Genomic DNA, 19,357 nt, shown 5'->3' with positions numbered 1-19,357 from the left:
GTTGGTTTGCCCAGTTGATTTCATACAAGGGACGCTTTTGGCAGATGGCTGAGAAGCTACCCGGCTTACTGTTCTCTCTCTCTTGCGCTGACTATCTGTGATCCTGACGTATGGGGATTGAGCAGGGGGGCTGTTTGCACACCTAGATGATACGGACGCTCGTCTAAAAATGCTGAAAGATTATCTTCACGTTGCTATCTTTTGTAAAGCTGATTCCTGAAAAGACATGCTGCACAGTGCTTCGCATACTTAAAAGCTCGAAGGGCACGTATTGATTTTTGACTGAAAAACAAACTCTCCCTCTCTTTGTCTGCTCCTGACGGAGGGGGTGTGAGCTGCCGCCTTCAACAGCTTTGTGCCGCGGTGCTTCGCATACTTAAAAGCCAAACAGACATATTGATTTGTTTGCTTCACTGCTTTGAAGAGGAAGATATGTTTGCATTCTTTTAATTGTGAGACGGAACTGTCATCTCTGTCTTGTCATGGAGCACAGTTTAAACTTTTGAAAAAGAGACAAATGTTTGTTTGCAGTGTTTGAATAACGTTCCTGTCTCTCTACAACCTCCTGTGTTTCTGCGCAAATCTGTGACCCAAGCATGACAATATAAAAATAACCATATAAACATATGGTTTCTACTTCGCGGATATTCTTATTTCGCGGGTGGCTCTGGAACGCAACCCCCGCGATGGATGTATAAGCCGGATTTATGTATAAGCCGATATTCTATTTTTTCATTTTCACAACTTTTTTCCTTAGATAAGCCGCGGCTTATTGACAAGAACTTAGGGTAGTATAAAGACAGAGTTTCTGCATAATTTATAGCCAACTGTAATAGTTCACTGTTTAATACAAATTAATTTGTATATACAGTTGACAGCAAGTATCTTTTTTGTATGCAATTCAGTTTATTATGCCAAAAATAGTGATTTTTGTCTGTTATAAATGAGTCTGAGTGGAGTAAAGAGTTGTTTGGAGAGAGGCCCAGAAACACTAAATTCTGTAGATTGTGTATATATATATATATATATATATATATATATATATATATATATATATATATATATATATATATATATATACAAAAAATTGGCTTAACAGTTTTGGTTTTAGGTTTATCATAGTTCCCAGTGGACAACACTAGTGTAAATTTAGTATTTGTTGGCTGGGTTTTACTAAATCGTTTTTTCCCAGGTAAAGATTTTTTTGTCCTCTTTTTTGTTTGTTTGTTTTTGTACTGCTCAGTTTTTCTACTTTGTATTTATTTGTTGTTAGATGTAAATTGAGTATAAGTAGATAAAAGCTTAATTCCCCCCCCCAACCCCTTCGTAACCCTTTTTGACGATTGACTTTTGAAAGGCCTTAAAGTCTAGATTTTAAGTTGTATCAACAATAATATTCACGAAAAATTTAATCAACTTCGATCCCGCTGTTTTGGAGTGATGCATCTTTTGCCCACATAATAACCCCCCGTATGAAGTCTGAAGCTGTTTTTGTGTGATTGGTGAACAAACAAACAGATGAATATTTTATTTATATAGATTTTACTAGCTGATGTACCTAACATTACTTTGGTATAAATAAATGGGGAAAATCAGATCATGCATTGGCTGGTAGAAAACATTGTGCGCACTGACTTCAGTGTCCTCTCATCAGACCCAGTACACTCCTAAGGAGAACTGTAGTTCCAAATTTGGCAATGAATTTTTGGGTTGCCCGCCCTCCCATTCCAACACATTTACCCACTGCTCCATGTAGCCTATATTTTACGTTGCACCAATTGTAACACACTTACAAAATTTTGTGAGAATTGATTCAAACAGTTTGTCCTGATTGGTGAACAAAAAAACAGACATAAAAACAGCTTAGATTTTATTTATATAGACATATTGATTGTAAAGGTAGGACAGGGTTATATGGAAACTGTTGGGGCCCAGTTGGGAGACCCAATTTAATTTCCAAGTCAAGGTAAATGAATAGACATTAAATTGGCACAGAAAAAATGTTACACACCCCAGTCACCACAACATCAAACTCTCATTTATCAACACGGTCATCAGAGAATTGTCTTCTTTCCTCCTGGTGATGATTTTTTTATTTCTTCCTGTCCCAGAAGGGTGGATGTGGCAGCAGTAGAAGCTGAGACTTGCTTGTTTCAACCATTGTTAAGCTATGCTTAAAGCTGTTGTGCTGTGAGGCGCCTGTGATCATGCAAGCTGGTGACCCATAGAAACTTGTCTTCTGATTAGGTTGTGAATTTGGGCCTGCCAGGGTCTCCTACTATCAGAGTTTCTTACAGTTTCCAATTGCCTTTGGATTGTGTAGGACACCACTGTACTCACTGAAACTTTTGCAGTTTCTGTAAATGAAAAGCCTGAACATCCAAGGCTAATAAGGCTCATTTCACTTGTTGATTGCCGTTTTCTTGCCATTATCACTGGAATATTGTCTAAGTAGTACTTCAGAGGGTGTAGTAACACAGTTTGTTCCAGTTTGTTTAAAACAGACAAAGGATTTTTAAGTAATCAACAGAAGCTGGGACACCTTTGCAGATTGTTTGCTTCAACTTGCTAGGCTTAATTTACTTCAATTGCTGCAGAACATCTATAAGTTGTAACCTATTAGCTGTTCCCTGAAGAAGGCCTATTTGTAATATTTTAATAAGTTTTTCTTATCCTAAACTTTAGATTTAAACCACTAGCAGTTTACTGCTTGCCTTTTCACCATTTTAGGTCATTCAGTGCATTTCAACTGATTAAATTCAGAGAACAACTACAAAAACTGACACGTTCTAAAAGCATAAATGATCAAAAATCCACAAATTGTGACCTAAAAAAGGAAGGCTAAAGGAAATTTATAGAGCTACTTAATAATGACAGTGAATAGTACTGAAATAGACTATCATCATGGATAAAAAAAATGACTGCAAAAGCCTAAATACAGAAGTTCATCACAGCTGTAATATCTTCAGGTGGGTGCTACATATTGGTGCAGGTTGAAGTGGCTCCCCACTGTATATGTAAAGCACTCAGAGTAGAGTAGAAAAGCGCTATATACATGTAATTTATTGTTGTTATTATTATTGTTATTATTAGTAGTAGTATTATTGCCATTTGTGCAGAGTACAGTGTCTTTTAGTCTGTTTCGTTAGAGCAGTGCTGTGTCACTTTTGAAGCAGAATTAATGGGAAGGAAACACATTGAAGTTTCTTCTGTATTTATTATGAGCAAAATTTTGTTTAATCTCTGCATCATTTCTGTTTGAAAACATTATGTAACATTTACTTTTAATAATTTGTAACTAAGAGCGATAAAACTTTTCAAAGACACACACAAATATGTGTACTCTACTGCTATATGAATGACTCTTTGTCGTTTAAGCCAATGGTTGAGAAAAACAAAAATGAACAGTACCGCTTTTTATGCTTTGCATTTCCATTGTTATGGTACTGTGAACTAAATTCTTCAAATTCCAGTCACTGCTGGTTTTCAGGTAAATCATGCCTATCAAATGTTCTATGCACGTGAAGCAAAGTAAGGAAGGTCACCCATTTTGCAGCATACATAGCATAAGATTTTACAAGTAAAAATCCTCATTTATACCTGTTAGTTTTATCACAGACTAATAAGCTTTATATTTTACAACACATAAAGAGATGGAAATAATTATAAATAGCATAACTTTGCACTTTGGAATATGAGCTTTGTTTTTTTTTCTTGATTATATTAAACCCAGCTGGTGATTAAATACGTTAGATTGAGGGTAGTAAGCTATTGAATACATGTGTTATAGGTGTAATCTTCATTTAACATTTGATCTAAAATGAGATTGCATCTTTGTGTCGTGTGCCCTGCTCTATAACAGAGTGACCCTTACATTGCAATCAGGTCTTTATCTGTCCCCAGGTGGATAACAGATTTAACTTTTTGTCACTTATGTAGTGGTTTCAGTGATCCATGACAGAATACAGAGTCTGCACTAGCTATTCCAACTGCCTTGAGGAAGATTGATGGGGCACAGGCCAACCGCCAGCTCAGAACTAATTGTACCTGTGTGCTAAATCCTCTTGCCTTAGGGGCACACACAATAGAGTGTTAGTTATTGGGTCATTGGCTGTCAGTTTGCAGCTATGCCTTAAAATACTTTGAAATGATCCTTTTTATCACAAAAATGAATCGTCAAAGAGTCAGTGTTGGGGAGCAGTTATTTTGTTTGAAATCGAATGCTAAATTTCTGGCATAAGTTAATAAAATTTTGGGGGACATTTTTTTGTATATAATTTACAATTGTACTCACTATTAATTCAGATGCTGAAGCGTTTACAATTGAAGAATGCATTTTATATCAGAATCATCTTCTTCTTCTTCTTTCGGCCCCTCCTGTTAGGGGTTGCCACAGCAGATCATCCAAAATTGTTGTCCGCATATTGATTTGGCAAAATTTTTCACCGGATGCCATTCCTGACATAACCCTCCCCATATATATTTACTACCTGTTATAAATCTATTGTTTATAGTCTTAAATTACAATAGCATACAAGAACATAGCTACGGTTGTATTACATGCTTCATTCTAAAATCACTTTAAGCCAGTTCCGTGTGGGAGAAAAAGCAGGGAACCTGAAGAAAAAATGCATGCAGCCACATGGAGAATGTGTAGACTTCACATGTACAACTATCTATCTATCTATCTATCTATCTATCTATCTATCTATCTATCTATCTATCTATCTATCTATCTATCTATCTATCTATCTATCTATCTATCTATCTATCTATCTATCTATCTATCTATCTATCTATCTATCTATCTATCTATCTATCTATCTATCTATCTATCTATCTATCCAACATCTGTCTGTCTGAATGTCTGTCTGCGTTTCACGAGAGAACTACTTAATGGATTTAGATCAGGTTTTTTTCTATAATTTGCTTGAACATTCCGGTTGATCTTGTGAATTCTGTCATCGCACTAAGTATCATACTTCGCTTGCAGGAGTGATTTATTCTCACTAATCCAAGACAGAGGCTGCGGGCCGTGGGGAGGGGGAAGCGTGATGTCAGGAGTGGGGAGCTGGGCAGGGCCCTCCTCACTCATGCGCTAGCCTCTGTTCGATTCGGTCTACTTGTCACCATGTCTTAGAGCGTATCTTGCCTCCGCTTAGCTAGTGATATCTGTTTGTGTATTGATTTTTAAAGTTTGTCCTGTTTTGTAAGAAGAAAAGAGAGGAATTGTAAGAGAAAATGTTTTTGAAGTGAGAAAATAAGATCATACTGTATATAACATTTAACTTTTTATTTTGTTCCTTTATAACAGTTTATATTTAAGAAGCCTTATTTTTTTTTTTTTTAACCACGTTTCTGCCCATGACTCTTAATATGTTGAATTTTTTTGACTTTACATAATACTTAATGGAAGAGGTGCATTTCTGGATTATACCATTTATCTGTACGCTGAATGGTGTGTTATAAATGCTTCGTAGACATTATATGTAAATGAACACAGTTGAAATAAGGAGATTCTCTGTTAGATTTCTATAGTCTGCCATAATGCATTAAACAAGGCGCAGGGGGAGCTCCACATGTTTGTGTGAATAAAGGACGTCCATTTTGTAATTCTTATTTAATGATGCTTCAACAGTGTTTTGTATTTTCAAAGTATTTTCTACAACAAAAGACATTTTGTTTGTCGTTAAAAGCACCTGTATGTACTGAACATAATTCATTGCAGGTTTCAAATTTGCTGATGGGAGTCAAACCAGATTTCATATGAAGTCTCTTTAAGTTGAAAACAAGGTCTGAATAATTTGTGCTATTAAATTTCAAAGAAAACAAAACACAAAATGAAAAATGGATAACAATTAGAGTAGAATAATTAGGCATTTGGTTCAAGCGCTGGCAGAATGAATAATCAGAACGGACACAAACAATGGATGGTGTCATTTTAAAAACTACTTAAAAATAAAGTAGTTTTGTCTTGTAATTTGTAAACTGCAAAATTTCTACCTGTGGTTTGGGAAAGTGAAAGTGAAAGTGAAACTTAAGTGAAACTGTAAGGTATACACATTTGGTAAAGAATGTAAAACCTATTAAAACTTGACACTAAGAAGTAATTTACAGTATTTTCCATCTTAAGACAACCTAAAGTAAAAGACATTGCATTAATGTATTCTTTTCTGATAATATCAGCTGAATGATTTGCATCGTCCTCTTCAGGGATTGGAAGTAATAGAAAACAATTGTATAATCTGTAACTTTACTAAATTGTAATTATTCTTTTAAATGAGTATGGTTAGGGAATACAATTTTGCATCTGTCATGTTGTTTAATTACAGTTTTGTTTTTAATCCTTGAAAATTAAAAAAAACACTATGAATGACACTAATTTGTTTACATTTGTACAATTTAAAATAATTATTAGTAGTAGCATTTTCGTGTAAACTGTTGGGATCTTACCTGCATATCTACACACTATGCAATACATCTCTACCACCATGATAAAGTAGAACAATCCATCATGCATCTGTGCATTTCTTACCTTTTTTTTTTTATTTAGAATTTGAAGGAAACCACAACTTAATGAGTCAGTTGCAGGGCATACTTGTGCACACACCTAACAGATTTATAGTAGTACTTAGTAGTACTCTAAAGACAACTTACAGTTAGGTTCATAAATATTTGGACAGAGACAACTTTTTTCTAATTTTGGTTCTGTACATTACCACAATGAATTTTAAATGAAACAACTCAGATGCATTTGAAGTGCAGACTTTCAGCTTTAATTCAGTGGGTTGAACAAAACGATTGCATAAAAATATGAGGCAACTAAAGCATTTTTTAACACAATCCCTTCATTTCAAGGGCTCAAAAGTAATTGGACAAATTAAATAACTGGAAATAAAATGTTAATTTCTAATACTTGGTTGAAAACCCTTTGCTGGCAATGACAGCCTGAAGTCTTGAACTCATAGACATCACCAGATGCTGGGTTTCCTCCTTTTTAATGCTCTTCCAGGCCTTTACTGCAGCGGCTTTCAGTTGCTGTTTGTTTGTGGGTCTTTCTGTGTGAAGTTTAGTCTTCAACAAGTGAAATGCATGCTCAGTTGGGTTAAGATCAGGTGACTGACTTGGCCATTCAAGAATTTTCCACTTCTTTGCTTTAATAAACTCCTGGGTTGCTTTGGCTGTATGTTTTGGGTCATTGTCCATCTGTATCATGAAATGCCGCCCAATCAGCTTGACTGCATTTAGCTGGATTTGAGCAGACAGTATGTCTCTGAACACCTCAGAATTCATTCAGCTGCTTCTGTCCTGTGTCACATCATCAATAAACACTAGTGTCCCAGTGCCACTGGCAGCCATGCACGCCCAAGCCATTACACTGCCTCCTCCGTGTTTTACAGATGATGTGGTATACTTTTTTCTTGCCATCATTCTGGTAGAGGTTGATCTTGGTTTCATCTGTCCAAAGAATGTTTTTCCAGAACTGTGCTGGCTTTTTTAGATGTTCTTTAGCAAAGTCCAATCTAGCCTTTCTATTCTTGAGGCTTATGTGTGGCTTGCACCTTGCAGTGCACCCTCTGTATTTACTTTCATGCAGTCTTCTCTTTCTGGTAGACTTGGATATCGATACGCCTATCCCCCCGGAGAGTGTTGTTCACTTGGTTGGCTGTTGTGAAGGGGTTTCTCTTCACCATGGAAATGATTCTGCAATCATCCACCACTGTTGTCTTCAGTGTACGTCCAGGTCTTTTTGCATTGCTGAGTTCACCAGTGCTTGTTTTCTTTCTCAGGATGTACCAAACTATAGATTTTGCCACTCATAATATTGTAGCAATTTCTCGGATGGGTTTTTTCTGTTTTCACAGCTTAAGGATGGCTTTTTTCACCTGCATGGAGAGCTCCTTTGACTGCATGTTGCCTGTTCACAGCAAAATCTTCCACATGCAAGCACCACACCTCAGATCAACTCCAGGCCTTTTATCTGCTTAATTGATAATGACATAACGATGGACTTGCCCACACCTGCCCATGAAATAGCCTTTGAGTCAATTGTCCAATTGCCCCTGAAATGAAGGGATTGTGTTAAAAAAATCCTTCAATTGCCTCACATTTTTATGCAATCGTTTTGTTCACCCCACTGAATTAAAGCTGAAAGTCTGCACTTCAACTGCATCTGAGTTGTTTCATTTAAAATTCATTGTGGTAATGTACAGAACCAAAATTAGAAAAACGTTGTCTCTGTCCAAATATTTATGAACCTAACTGTAGGTGTACACCAACTCAAATCTATTAAAAAAATATATAATGCATTTATGTTTTTTTTTTTTTTTTTGTTGCTGTTGTAAGTAGACACTTAAGGTAGTTATTTTTACAAGGTGTATCTGTATATTCATGTAATTTTACTTTTTTTTTCAATAGTACTCGCCAGTGTCACCTTCTCCTGGATGTTTTTAATGCTACAGAGCACGAGCTCACAGTCAGCGCTAAAAATAATGAGGACCTTGTTCTCCATGCTGGAGAGTGTCAAAGGTGAGTGTCATTGGCAAAAACTTAGGGCTGAATTCTTAAAATTAACTCTGCTGATGCAATGTACTATACTTGTGTTTTTACGAAAAAGTGTTGTATACCTGTTTACACCTTCTATGTTTATTGGTTGATGATAAAGGTGTTTCATTCACTAAAGCATTTTTAAGGAAACCAGTTGAGTTTCTGTCTGTTTTATAGAGAATAACTTATAATAGCAATTTTATTTGTGCAATTATATAATTTTTCAGTTCAATATCTAACTTATTTAGGAAAAGTGATAAACGTAATTATGCTGTGTCCATCATATCAGTAACCCTGAGTGAAGAGCAACATTATAACTGCTACATTCAGTGCTTCTGAAGTCTCGTATACAATACACACCTCTGTAAATGTATCCATCTATAAATTTTTGATGCAGTTTGTTTGCAGGTAGATAAATTGCATTGTACATTCACCCATTTTTGATATTTGTGACTCCCAAGATGTTATATAGTGGTACCCTCTCCTGTTACACTGTTGTCTTTTTTTAATTCAAGTATTATTGCATAACATAATGTTTCTCTAACCTACTTTGTGCAGTTTAAGGTTGCAGGGACTGATCTATGTCTTGGCTGCATCAGGTGCACAGCAAGAACTAAGCTTGGACAGGATCCCACTACATCACAGGGCCCATTCACATGCACATGCACACTTTGGTAGAGTTAACCTAGCATACATGCGATTGAGGCTTAGGAAGATTACAAGGACTATCTGTAGGAAAGTCCAGGGAGACATGGAGAATACAAGCAAACTCTATACAGGCTGTAACCTGGTATGGTATTCGAACCTAAAAGCTAGCGTGCTAATGTGCCATATTTTTATGGATTAAGCTTGATTTAAACTATATACTTCATTAGAGTTTTGTAAAAATCAAAAACTTCAAGGACTGTGGTACTGCCATACTGACAAGAAAAAATAAATGTCAGCTTGGTCTGTTCACAAATTAAACATTTCTTTTTAATTAATGAGAAAGTGCTGGAATTGAATCTTTCCTTTTGTTGTGCTTATAGACACATCTACTTTGATATACTTAAATGTTGTGATTGTTAAAAGAATGAATGGATTTATAGAATTTTTTTTTTATTTTGTGTGCATTTACTTAATTGAGGATGGTATGGTGTTACAGTGTTTATTGCTACTACCACTTAAATCCAGCATGAATTAGTTACATTCTTTGCCCTCTCAGTGTCTGTGTGGATTTTTCTCTAGGTACTCTATTTTTCCTCCCATATCCTTAAAGATGTGTGTATTTGGTTAAAAGGAAAGTCTAGAGTATGAGTGGGCCCAATGATCGACTGCCTCTCAATCCAGGATTGGTTCTTACTTTGCATCTAAAGCTGCAGTGGGAGATTCCAACCCTTCAAGACCTTAAATTAGATTAAAGGAATGCTCCACTCAAAGATATATATATTTTTTAAAAAGTTAATTTTGCCATGTAGTTTGTAGTGATGCCAGAGAAAAAAATTTAATCTCATGTTTTCATGCAGAGTGGAGAGGGAGAAAGTTTCTGATATACTACAAACCAATTGTGACCAACAATGTGAAAAATATCCATGATGTAAAGGAAATACATGTCTTGTTACTTGTGTTGCAAAATCCATGTCATTTGTTTAGCTACATGTTCAAAAGGTACAGAATATATGCTTTTCTTGCTAAAAGATTAAGTAGATAGTTCCAGAATAATCAACACACATCATAAACAGGAAAGGCACGGGATTGTCTTTTTCAGTTGAAGATCTGCCTGTTCCCCTCATTCGTTGGTCAAAAATCCTGTCTTCAGTTCAAATGGGCAGTCCCATAAGATTTTAGTTTTCTGTGTTCTATCTAGAACAAAGTAATTAGTGTGATATTCCTACAGATATGAAAAATGAAGGTGTATTTCTGGAATCTTCCTGGTCTGGCAATAATCATTAAGAGTGTATTTTTGGTCCATTGTCTATAGTTTTAATTTGCTTCTAGTGTACACTGTAAGGTCAGACTGTGATACATTGTATTTTGGCTTGTGTGACTGTTTAAAGTTTGCAGGTAATTAGTATTTCTCTGGTTATTGTTAATTATTTTGTTATTTTACATTTTGCAGTGCTTTGAAGCAACCTATGGTACAAACATTGTGTAACAAAATTTGATTACAAATAATGCACAAATGAAAAAGTATAATACAATGATCATCATGTTTTTGAGGCATATATTGTCATACCACATATTACAGTATTTTGGTGTTTTCTTAAAGTTGTTACCTAAACTTCACAGGCATGTTCATTGAGCAGGGTAGTCTCTAGTATAAAGGGTCAAAACGTCATTGACTATTAACATATGAAGAAAGAAATTTACTGTATTTCTTAATCTAAACCACACTTGTTTGATGGCGATGTCGGGGGGAAAAAAAGTAAAGATACAATAAAAAGCAACAGGAAGTGGTAAACTGAAGGAAATTCGACCTAATATTTAAATTTGTAAGTGTCCAGCAACTACCCTTTGGTCATTTTTGCAATCCACTTTTTTTTTTTTTTTTTGTTCTTTATTTCGCCTTATACAATTTCTTGTATTCGGAATTTTTTTAGTTTTCACATACCCCTTGGGGTCAGAGCGCAGGGTCAGCCATTGTACAGCACCCCTGGAGCAATTACAGGTTAAGGGTCTTGCTCAAGGGCCCAGCAGAGTAGGATTTCTTTTGACAGTGATGGGGATTCGAACCGGCAACCTTCTGGATACCAGCACAGATCCTTAGCCTCAGAGCCACCACTCCGCCCCTTTATGAGAATTCTAGCAATTGTTATTCTCTTTTTTTTACCTGCCAAATATTTATACTTAATCAAGCATCTTTGATTTGCTGTTTTGATGCTGGGCTATGTGATTTGACCAAATCTGTCAATATTTTAAAATAAACATTGCGTCACCATAGCCCTTGATGCTGTGTGCTTTCAGACACTTTTATCCAGATTGTCTAATCCTTTGTGATTCTGCGCATGAGTAACTTTTCCAGTCGCCATATTTTAGATTCTCTGTGTTTTGGAGATATTTGTTGAAAAACATTGGAAATGTTTGCCTTATTTATTTTTACTTATTTGTATAGGCACCATATTACATGGGAAGAACATCCATAATGGGTAGTTTTACTGTTTTATTTTTGCACAAATACAGTTTCTCTAGTTTCTGTTTCAGAAGCCATGTTAAATTTATTTATTAAGTTTGATCTTCTTGAATGTGCTGATATAAACTAATGCTATGATTTTTATAGCAAATCTATAAATGCTACAATATATGCCCAAACATATGTGGCAACCCTTCCAAATTATTGAATTCAGGTATTTCAGCCTCAGCCATTGTTCAAGCACACAGCCATTCAATCTTTATTAACAAACATTACCCATTGAATGGATCGTACTGAAGAGCTCAGTGACTTTAAACATGACACTGTCATAGGATGGCAGAAGTCAGTGCATGAAATTTCTGTTCTGCTAGATCTTCCCTGGCCAGCTGTAAGTGCAATTATTGTGAAGTGGAAGCTTCTAGGAGCAATAACAGCTCAACCTCAAAGTGGTAGACCACATAAACTCACTGGGTAGGTCCACTAAGTGCTAAAACACATAATGCAAACTAATCGTCTATCCACTTTTGTAGCACATGCAACAAACATTGCTGCTTCTGGAAGCAACATCAGTTCACGAACTGTGCGTTAGGAGCTTATGAAATGGGTTTCCATTGCCGAGCTGCTGCACACAGGCCTTAGATCACTATGTGCAGTGCCAAGCATTGGCTTGAGTGGTGTGAAATATGTTGCCATTTGACTCTGAAGCAGTGGAAATGTGCCCTCTCAAGTGATGAATCACATTTCACTGCCTGGTAGTCCAATAAATTAATCTAGGTTGGTGGATGCCAGGAGAACACTAACTTCCAGACCACTTTGTGTCTGCTGTAAAGTTTGGTGGAATAGAAATAATGGTCTGGGGCTGTTTATCAGGGTTTAGGTTAGGCCCCATAGTTCCAGTGTTAATGCTACAACATAAAAAGAATTCATAGAAAATTGTGTGCTTCCAGCTTTGTGGCAGCAGTTTGGGGAAGATGCTTTCCAGTTCTAGTGTGACTGTGCACAAAGTCAGATCCATAAAAATGTGGTTTGATGAATTTGGTGTGCAGGAATTCAAGTGACCAACACTGAGCCCTGACCTCATCCCTGTTGAACACCTCTGTGATGAATTAAGATGTAGATTGCGAGCCAGGTCAAATTTTCTTTTGGCAGAATTGGCAGATACACTCCAAAACCATGTGTATAGCCTTCCCAGAAGAGTGGAGGCTGTTGTAGCCTCAGAGGAGGAGAGACAACACCATATGTAATGTCCATGGTTTTGAAGTGGGATGTTCAGCAAGCTCATAGAGGGTTCTGGTTAGGTGTCCAGATATCAACATTTGTATATATCAGACAGAACAGTGCTTATTAAATCTGTAGTTGTCAGAAATTCCACCTTCAGAAGTATCCGTAAAGTAATGAAATTAAATAGACATGAAGCTGAAAAGATTTGGAAATCAATCTGCTTTTTTCAGATCAATAAAGTAAAAAATTATATAAAGAACAAATGTGCCACATCCATTCTTTATCTGATATTAATTGTCAGAAGTTAATAGTGTGTTCTTTACATTTCTTGGCTACATGTTTAGAATCTTCCTTGGATGATTTCTGTTTTTATTCCATTCTTTTCATCTCTAATTTCACTATTATCTCTGCTGATGAGCTAGATAAGGTTTTTAGTTTGTTAAAATTTAGATACAGCCCTGTAGGTGGTATTCATATATCTTTTCTGATCTCTGAAGTCCCTGTCAAATTACACTTTTCCAACGAATTTCAGTTCCAGTCTTCATTTACATAATGCTAGTGAGCTGGAAGCAGTCATGGCCAGCTGCCAATGCCCACAATAGCATAGCCCGACATACCCAGTTATTCAGTCCAACCAGACTATGACTTGCACTGGCAAAACTGAAAAAGGTTTGACCTTGTCCTAAGTGGCATGGACTGGTTCTGTGTGTGTAAAAGTTGACCAATGAACACTCAGCAGGTAGTACACATGATACAGTTACGAGGAATAAGGAACAGGGGTGTTTTGGACGTTGCAAACAGAAGAGAGGCTTGTCTCTGTGATGTCTTCATGTTTTACATAAAAGAACAGGATAAAAGAAGAAAGGGACCAAGACTGCCACCCTGAAAAACATTTGTACAGCACCAGCTCTGTGAGGCAACACATTATAGGCTGTCTCAAAACTGAACAAGCTCACAATACTTTGGAAAAATTAAGCTGTTCTGGATAGCTATTACAGACTTGTGTAATTTGTCATGTCTTGTGATTTATAGTCATATAATCTGACATCCTCAGCAATCATTAAGTTTGGCATCACCTAGAAGTCACATGATGTTCCAATGGCTTAACTTGCTGTTTCTTAGCCCTGTTATTATTCATTTGGCATATCCCTAAAAGTGTCAAAACTAATGCACTATTTCACCATCACCTAAAAGAACAAATTTGCATGTTTCAGAGTTTGTCACTACTTCCTTTTCTCTTTTATTTGTTTCTAAGGGTTTAGGGAATTGTGTTTCAATCCAATTACAGTTTCACTTTATGCCAGTCTAAAAACCATCCTATTGCTTTTCTTGGGGCAGCACAATGGTTAGCGCTTGTGTGTTTGAATCCCACATCGGTTCATAATCTGTGTGATAATTTGCATGTTCTCCCCATGTCTGCGTAGGGTTTATTTCTGAGTCCTCTAGTTTCCCCCCCACACTTCCTCAAAGTTAAGCATTATAGATTAACTGTTGATTCCAAATTGGTCCCTGCCTGTGAGTAAGATAAGTTGTCTCTGTGAATCCTGTTTGGCTCAAATATATCTGTTAGTGTGAGTGTGGGTGTGTGCGTGAGTGAGTAGGCAGTGTGTATTTCTACAATGCATTGAAAGATTCTACAAACCTGTTATTTACATGAAAGTTAGATTTCTCTGTACTCTGTACAATGTGATTGTGCCAATACTACAAGCAAGTAAGTTTAATTCTAAATCTCAAAAATAAAATATTGTGTTATAGAATGCTATATTAAAGTAAAATATATTTACTGTTAGACAAAAGCATATAATACTTTTATGTTCACAAAAACATTGTTTTTGGATAGCCTTTACTCAACAGTACGAAATCCATATATTGTTCTTGAAGGTGCTGGTAATTATTATTTTTTTGTGGATTTAAATACTTATTATATGGTGAACTATTACACGTGATTTTGTATGACAGGTTTATTTGCTTTTACCATGCTTTCATAGCCACCTAGAAGAGTAATGGTAAGCTGTTTTTTTATATACAATGACATGAAATTATTATATTAGTTCATTATTCAAATTAATAATTGATATGAGGGCGGCACAGTGGTGCAGTGGGTAGCGCTTCTGCATCACAGTTAGGAGACCCGGGTTCGCTTCCCAGGTCCTCCCTACGTGGAGTTTGCATGTTCTCCCCATTTCTGCGTGGGTTTCCTCCGGGTACTCCAGTTTCCTCCCACAGTCCAAAGACATGCAAGTTAGGTGCATTGGCGATTCTAAATTGTCCTTCGTGTGTGCTTGGTGTGTGGGTGTGTGTGTGCCCTGTGGTGGGCTGGCGCCCTGCCCGGGGTTTGTTTCCTGCCTTGCGCCCTGTGTTGACTGGGATTGGCTCCAGATAGATAGATACTTTATTAATCCCAAGGGGAAATTCACATACTCCAGCAGCACCTTACTGATACAAAAAAAAAACAATATTAAAGATTGATAATAATGCAGGTAAAAACAGACAATAACTTTGTATAATGTTAATGTTTGCACCCCCGGGTGGAATTGAAGAGTCGCATAGTTTGGGGGAGGAACGATCTTCTCAGTCTGTCAGTGGAGCAGGACAGTGACAGCAGTATGTCACTGAAGCTGTTCTTCTGTCTGGAGATGACACTGTTCAGTGGATGCAGTGGATTTTCCATAATTGATAGGAGCCTGCTGAGCGCCCGTCGCTCTGCCACAGATGTCAAACTGTCCAGCTCCATGCCAACAATAGAGCCTGCCTTCCTCACCAGTTTGTCCAGGCGTGAGGTGTCTTTCTTCTTAATGCTGCCTCCCCAGCACAACACCGCGTAGAAGAGGGCGCTCGCCAAAACCATCTGATAGAACATCTCTAGCAGACCCCCGTGACCCTGGAGTTAGGATATAGCGGGTTGGATAATGGATGGATAATTGATATGAATATCTTATCAACAACACACAACTTTTTTAAGGAATTTACAGTATGTAGCTTGTAGTTCTTCCAATTCAGGTTGCAGGCATGTGATCCCATTGTGCCTATGGTGCTGCATGTAGTATGATGAGCATTAGTGCTGAAAACTACCTGATGAAAAATATTATGTGAGCAAACCGACCCATTCCATACAATACATTTGCCTGAGCCCTTATTTGCACTCTGTTAAGCTACAGGGAATCCGTTTTGTGCAGTTTAATAGATGTTTGAATTAACTTTCCATCATTTCCAAGTCCCAAGCTCTATGGCAATTTGCCTTTTCTAATGAACATTTTAAAGTATTAACTGCCTCCAGCTGCATATCAAAAATGAAGCCTCATGAGCTGGCATAAAGGGAAAGAGATGGTGAAGTGATGACATTGGAGTATAATTCTGGAACATATATGAGTCCAGCATGATAAATGGTCTAAATGTACCTTAGAATATATTTAATCCTGTTAATTCACAATTGGATCTGTTGTGAGTTCATTGAGGTTAGTCACATACTTGGTTCATTTTGACCAGCGGTACATGTATTGCTTGTGGTATGCAGGGAGCTACCAGGTAGTACATTTGAGAACACATACACACAGAAATAATTTAAAAACGGTCCTTAGAAGAATCCTTGGTTATCCTTAGCTAGGTTTCAATTCCACTGCTCTGTCTCACAGTGCTGCTGTTCTGAGACTTCATTCCTGTCTTTCTCAGAGCATTATTCTCCTCTTTTCATGTCCACTGTCTATGCCAGTTTAAAATCTTTCACTTCTCCTGGGAAGAAAACTGTGGTGAGGCTGATGGATTTTGCTGAAAGAGAGCATCTCAACAGATAAGTAACCCTCTCATCCCCAGCGTTAGTCAAACCAAACTCCCCACACTTGACCCTAGCCAGTGGGTCTGTTTCTATCTGTTAGGTCTGATACACCACCACTAGAATTTTTTTAGTTGTGTCTACCATTGTTTTTAGATCAGATTTAGAAATTGTAAAACTAATGCAGGAGAATACACAGTGGGAACAGAGGTGAATGTTAGAAGTTATTAAGAGTAAAATAAACCTATGAAACATTTTATTTTAGTGTTCATTAATATTAATCGAACAGAAAATTATTATTTTATACAGTCACCGATGTTCAGTAACCTTTGTTCTTCCTTAAAAAATAAATACAAAATTTGTCCAAACACAGAAACAGAACCATGCTTAAAGTTATCGAAACTGGAACCTGACGTAAATACCCTTCGTGTCATGAAGCAGACTCACCCTTCACATTGACTTGGAAACATTTGAAAGTTTATTCACCTGAAGTTGTAGGAACCTTATCTTCATATGATCTGAGTTCATATATAACTGTATAATTTTTGTAAATAGAATGTATGGAAAATTTAGGCTTTCCAATTTATATTCCATTTTATACCAAACAATTGGTCGTATGATAAAGTATGATTCTTTATAAAATAAAAAAAAAAATTTGACGTGCATAAGAAAAATGAAGACAAATGCTTCCAAAAATGCCCGCAAGTTCTTAAAATCCCCAAATGCTAAATGTAGGTGTTTAAAGAAATATCATTTTCAATTTTGCCTAGCAAGGGTTCAAAACGTACCAATTTAAAACCAAAAAAATAGGGTTACCCCAAAACATTTGAATTATTGTAGGTTTTACACCAAGAAAATTGGCTGAAACCCATTTTAAACCACTAATAAAGAAGGTAGTTGAAGCAGCCATTCAGGGTGCCTGACTGCCACCATACTCTTGATTGAAGGTGCAGTCGAACCATGGCGCGATGCTGCTTATTTATGAAGACATAACAAGCTGAATTCAGCACCTGCATTCAGGAAGGGGAATGTTTGTGCAAAATAAATAATTGGTTCGGAAAAGTGCAATAACATTTAAGCAATAATGGGAGAAAATCAAAGTTAACAAAATCAGAAGAAGAACGCAGGAGCTCAGCATGCTTCATAATGTTGTTGTTCCACACATATGCATAAACAAACTTCTTGCTGGTTTATTAACAGATGGAAAGCTCCTAAGGTCTTCCAGAACCTTGCACTGAATATTTTTTGTATACAATGCATAAACATCACATTAATTGAGAGTAAGGTTTGCTCCAGGGATAGAGTCTTGTCTAGTATGCTACCTTCTTGATACAAAGATGGAAGAACTCTGTAGATGGATGGACAAATGTGATAGGTAAAGGCAGGCTTCCAATTGTACAATTAACATTTATTAGATTATAAGTTCAGAAGTAGAACTGACAAAATTTTTTTTCTCTGAAGTTCTAAATAATAATAACAGTAATAATTGTTTACATTTATATAGTATTTTTCTCACTATTCAAAGCAGTTTACATACAGTAGTTAGTGGGGAGCCACTTCAGCCTGCACCAGTGTGCAGCATCCAAGTGGAAGATGTGACAGCAGACATTTTGTGCCAGAACACTCACCACACATTAGTTATGAGGTGTTAATGGGTGGGAGATAGTTAGCCAATTAGAGATGGAATGATTAGGGGACCTGAATGACTAGACCATAGTGCACAATTTAGGAATCTTTTATGACCGCAGAGAGTCAGGACCTCAGTTTTAAGTCTCATCTGAAGGACGGTGCCAGTTTTTCAGCATAGTGTCCCCTTCACTGCACTGGGGCATTGGGACCCACATACAGACCACAAGGTAATTGCCACCTGTTGGCCTCACTAACTAATCTTCTAGCAGCAACCCAAGTTTTTCTTGTTTAGTTTCCCATAACATACTGGTCAGGCTCCAAACATGCTTAGCTTCAGGTGAATTACCTGTTCTGAAGAGTAAGTGGTATGGCTTCTGTCTGCAATTTACCTGTCCAGGTAAGACTGAAGAAATTACAAGTTTTAATGCTTTTTGTTGGATAAAGGGACATAGTTTTACTGAACTTTGGCATTCCTTCTGGAGCCTTTTCCTTGTGACAGATCACATTTCCACCGGAGGGTCACCAATGTGTTGGGGAGGCATATAAGTAAGGGTGGTCGAGAATTGCATGGAATGGGGAAGGCAGTACGTTTAGGAAGGCCAGATTTGTAACTTCACATAAATAAATGGAAAATAATATTAATACAACAAGGTAACCTTGAAATTACTAGCCCACTGTTAATTAGCTGAAGTAAAATGGGTAATATATTAAAAATAACTTGCCTTAAAGCTAGAGGTTTAAAGAATAAAAACCAAATGAGTTGGAGTTATATGTAGCTGCACTTAATTATGATATTACAGTAAAAGCACACAAATCCAAAGAATGTGGAATGAATATAACACAAAGGATAATACCTTATTTAAGAAAAACAAGCAAATTGGAAAAGGTAAAAGAGTTACTGTTTATATAATGGAGAAACTGAATGAGTGTCTGCTTCAAACAGGTGATGAGCCACATCTTAGTGAGTATTTTTGGATTTGAGCAGAAAGCCTTATGGATAAATGTCTGATATCGGCAGTATGTTATAAAACTCAAAAAAATCAATATATAATTTTGTAATAACATCTAAAAGGAAAGTTTAA

At 36.7% G+C, this 19,357-nt stretch overlaps 1 protein-coding gene across 1 annotated transcript in view; it reads left to right on the top strand.

The window, feature by feature from the left end:
* Nucleotides 1-19,357, top strand: part of trappc9 (trafficking protein particle complex subunit 9) — an 845,084-nt gene that overhangs the window by 293,660 nt on the left and 532,067 nt on the right. The window contains exon 19 of the mRNA XM_028818061.2: nucleotides 8,419-8,529. Within this exon, the coding sequence (XP_028673894.2) occupies nucleotides 8,419-8,529 (111 nt within the window). The remainder of the gene's footprint in view (nucleotides 1-8,418; nucleotides 8,530-19,357) is intronic.

The sequence above is a fragment of the Erpetoichthys calabaricus genome, chromosome 13, assembly GCF_900747795.2.
Source record: "Erpetoichthys calabaricus chromosome 13, fErpCal1.3, whole genome shotgun sequence".
NCBI classification, from domain to species: domain Eukaryota; kingdom Metazoa; phylum Chordata; class Cladistia; order Polypteriformes; family Polypteridae; genus Erpetoichthys; species Erpetoichthys calabaricus.
The sequence above is the reverse complement of the archived record's forward strand: the minus strand, read 5'-3'. Positions and strand labels throughout refer to the sequence as shown.